Source organism: Drosophila grimshawi, unplaced genomic scaffold, assembly GCF_018153295.1.
Source record: "Drosophila grimshawi isolate 15287-2541.00 unplaced genomic scaffold, ASM1815329v1 contig_1377, whole genome shotgun sequence".
Classification (NCBI taxonomy): domain Eukaryota; kingdom Metazoa; phylum Arthropoda; class Insecta; order Diptera; family Drosophilidae; genus Drosophila; species Drosophila grimshawi.
This window is the reverse complement of record NW_025062900.1, coordinates 6,632,250-6,636,235: the sequence shown is the minus strand read 5'-3', so window position 1 is coordinate 6,636,235 and position 3,986 is coordinate 6,632,250. Positions and strand designations below refer to the sequence as shown.

The following is a 3,986-nucleotide window of genomic DNA, read 5'->3' as shown; positions in this document are numbered from 1 at the left end:
ATATGATTGTTGTTGTTGTGGTGAGCCGTGAGGTGCACTTATTGTGGCAATGCACTGAATTCGATTCAAATATGAAATTGTATTTTGGGTTTCGATTAAAGCGGTCCACGGAGTTTATACATTTTTAGTCAGTTGGCTATCATATAAAAATGAAATCGAATTAACGAACTTTTTTATAATTCGAAAAGACAGAATATTGTATTATTTAACTCATCAAATATAATTGGAATTGTTCACATATGTAAAAGTTGTGCATGATTCAATTCGTGTTTCTGTGTGTGTCTGCATTCGGTGTGAATCATAATGAATAACACTCACACAGACACAGGTTCAAAAGTATGCAAATGAGTTTATTTCTTGGAATATATGTACATTTTTGAACAATTAATCAATATCAATAACCAAAGATATAAGCCCAATAAAATTTTACAACCGTTTGTAATCAAGTGGCCAACAAAATAAAACAAACGAAAGAGTTTTTACGCCGAAAGGATGAAACCAAAACCAAAATGCAAGCACTGCGCCTCAGTATGTGTGTGTGTGTGTAGGTGTGAGTATGTGTGTGTAAGTGTGAGTGTGTGATTGTATGAGTGTCCGCTTTTCCTGCCCGTGTGCGGTTATAAAGCAGCTCGTAAATTTCCGCACAGTTGGCAGACGCGGACCAGTTACCAGTTGCCAGTTGCCAGTTGCCAGCTACCCGTTGTCTTCGTCTTTTGGCCATGGCCAGATCGCCAGAGTTGCCGCGCGGCGCGGCTGTGTCGTTGTTACGCGGCTTGCCCGGCACATTGTCCTGTTTTTGTGTTCATTGCCAACCAGGAGCCGGCTTTATTTTCTCTTTTTTCTTTATTTCTTTTTGTTATTTTCCTTTTTTTTTTTTTTTGGTTTACTCTCACAGCTTAACAATGAAAACTCACGTTGTACATTTTTTTCACGGCTCTTGTTGCTATACTCTGACGTGATGTGTTCAACGCAGGTTGTGCAGCATGCAACGCATTTTAATTAAGAGTTGCACAAGTGTAGTGGCATATTCGTTGCGATTTTCTGGCGCATCTCTCCGTTTTTTATTTGGTGGGGCACAATTCTTCGTTTATTACGCGAATTCTTAGTGACGCCTCGGCCTCAACATATCCTGGCAATATCCCAGTGACTGTTACGAAACGCGAGCAGTTACAGTATGTGTGTGTGAGTGGGTGTTGAACAATAGCTATGAAATAATCACTTGCCTGCTTGCACTTTGCATTTTATTAAGTGATAGTGCAACGCGGCATGTTGATTCTGTGGTGCAGCTTGCAACGCTTGTGATTGTAAACTGTTACAAAACTGGAGGATTACCAGGGACTAATGCAGTTTTGCAATACAGAACAATTCGAATATATATTTTGAGAGTATATTTTATTTGTGTTGGAAATAACTGTATTTGCCTATGTACAGCGCAGCTTGTCTTGCATTCCCGTTTTGTAGTCTTAATCTGTTGTTGCCTGCGAGCAACGGTAATTGTAAGTTCCTTATGATCAAGACCTTCTTCGATGCTATGTTTAAGCTATTTTCATGATGTAAGAGTCAGTCGCTTTTGGTCGCTTGAATCGCGTGGTAAAATTCGCATGAAGCGGACATATATTCTGTATTAAATACAAAGCTCTGAATAAATACAAACCCCAAGTTATAATAATTTGCATATTAAATAAGAGTTGCTTGTATTTGTTTAATATAATTCAACGATTTGCAAAATTGGTAACATTGAACAGAATTTTATAACAGGTTTTATATTTGCTTATAAAAATATGTTTTTAATATAACATATACATATATATGTTTTGAGTCGAAACAAATAACTAAAAATGTATTTAAAATCAAATATTGTATTATTTTTAACACTTAATATTGTGTATATTGTTTTGCCATTAAGGACTGATATCATAATGTCCAACTGTTATTCATTTGTTCTGAAACTTTTCGGCAATATTCAATTGCTGGACAAATGTGACCACAGAAAATGCCAATTTTGCGACCTGTGCGAATGCACAAAAAACTTATTAAGTGATATGCAAGACTGGTTAATACCCTTACTTACGGTGATATTTGTGGCCATGGAAATGATGAATATGCCACCCGCAGTGAGAACAATGGGTTCCTGAATATTGTGCAAAAAGTAACGCAATGAGGTTATATAATATCGAGGGGCACCCTGCCAATTGGAGTGAAAGAGATTATTGGCGAGTTCGCCACAATCATCGCCGATCATATTGCATATGTAGCAGAAGGGGAATGTCTGTAGTAGAAGATCGAACAAGAATATCGCTGTGCCCAGGCCAGTCCAAAAATTCGAAAAGTACACTATATTGATTATGGATAGACCAATGACGATGCCACAAAGCAGAAACTGAGTGAAAATTGTGCCAGAGACCACAGGTCTGAGAGTGTTGCAGTAACTGGAAGAGGAAAGAGAATCAAACAGAATAATTTAACCAGAACATTGTGTAAACTTACTCGAGTATGAGCTGATGATCCTCAATGCACTTGGTAAGCTCCACATAGTTATTCTGTTCGCTCACCGTTGGATCTGAGCGCAGCCGTTGCAATCTCTCCTTGAGTAAATTTATGTGAGTGCGTAGGATCAAGAAGTATATGATTGGATAAACGTCAGCCATTTGGGTTTGAAGGACAACACCTGTCATCCACACGTATTCGAAAATAGCAGCTAGCCAAAAGTGTACATAACTCGCCTCCCAATCAATTAAAGGATTATACAACTTCCAGGGCAGGCGACCAGTACAAGCGCCAGCCAGAAATGTGGATGTCGTATACAAGGAGTATAGAATTTGATATGCCATATAGCACTGATTGCAATATGCCACAGTTTGGTGCAGTTGACTGCGCTGCTCGTCACTGGTGCAACGGTCATCCAAACGATCCAAAATCTTTTTGGCCTGCTTGAAACGCTTGACACCAGCAAAGGTGTAACTCGACTTGATGCTGGAGCCGAAGCAGTTGAATCCCACCTGCAGCGAGGTGAGAAACTGACCAGCGGTGAAGGTGCGAAAATCCTTGAAATAGCTAACCAGCAGTGATACATCCAGCAAGACAATCGCAAACGTTGTTAAGAACACCGTCCACACGCCATAGATCCAGCGTTGGTATTTACCCTCCGGTGGAATCCAACCACAAATCGTCATGCCGCGATCCAAATAGACAAATGCATCGCGAGATTTCACTACCTCCTTTAGGGGCCACAATCCCAGTCGAGGAAACAGCTTGTAAATCATGTCCTGCAATGTCGGATATGAATTAGTCAATGATTTTACTGTTGGAGCAAACACAGCGCTTTTATACACTTCTCTGACTTGTTCCTGTTAAAACCTTAATTATGTATTACAAGTTGTCGCAATGGTTTCGTGGCGTCAATTATTTAGCTTGGAAAGGCTGTGGAATTAAATATGTAAAGTTTTCTTCATTAGAATAGGAATTTCATTAAGTTTTTCAATTAATTTTGAATGCGTTTCACTAAGTTTTTTACTTCGCCGTAATTTATTATAAAAGATACAAAAGTACTCAACAATAGAACATAAACTTTTTAAGAATTTCTCAAGCGGTTTATTTATTTTTTATGGTTAACTTGTGTTCTCCAGTTTTTATTGATATGGCGTAAAATTTGTAGTTCCCATACGCTTTTTTTTGTTAGTTTCCTCTTATTGAAAGCATCTGTGAGTTATTTTTATAGTGCCACTTGATGTTTGTCTCTGTGTGTGTGGCTCGAGCTTAATCAATAAAAACGCAACGCGTTTTGAACATCTTTGTATACTCTAACAAAGCATTGATTTTAACAGAGAAATAGTCGGGTAACTAGTTAGTCCGAGAAGTAATTTCCGTTTAATGTTTGATAACTTATATGTGCTTTAAAAATTTCACATTTAATTCATTCCAAATTTATTTTCAACTTGTATCATTCTATTAAGTGGAAACCAACTTCGACTTTATCGTAGAAAGTT

General features: G+C 38.1%; 1 protein-coding gene across 1 annotated transcript; it reads right to left on the bottom strand.

The window, feature by feature from the left end:
* Nucleotides 1-2,483: 2,483 nt before the first annotated feature.
* On the bottom strand, nucleotides 2,484-3,121 carry LOC6562201 (odorant receptor 42b). The gene is made up of 2 exons (XM_032735853.2): nucleotides 3,117-3,121; nucleotides 2,484-3,054 (listed from the first exon to the last, which is right to left on the bottom strand). The coding sequence occupies exons 1-2, from the start codon at nucleotides 3,119-3,121 to the stop codon at nucleotides 2,484-2,486; spliced, it is 576 nt and encodes a 191-aa protein (XP_032591744.2).
* Between the last annotated feature and the right edge of the window lie 865 nt (nucleotides 3,122-3,986).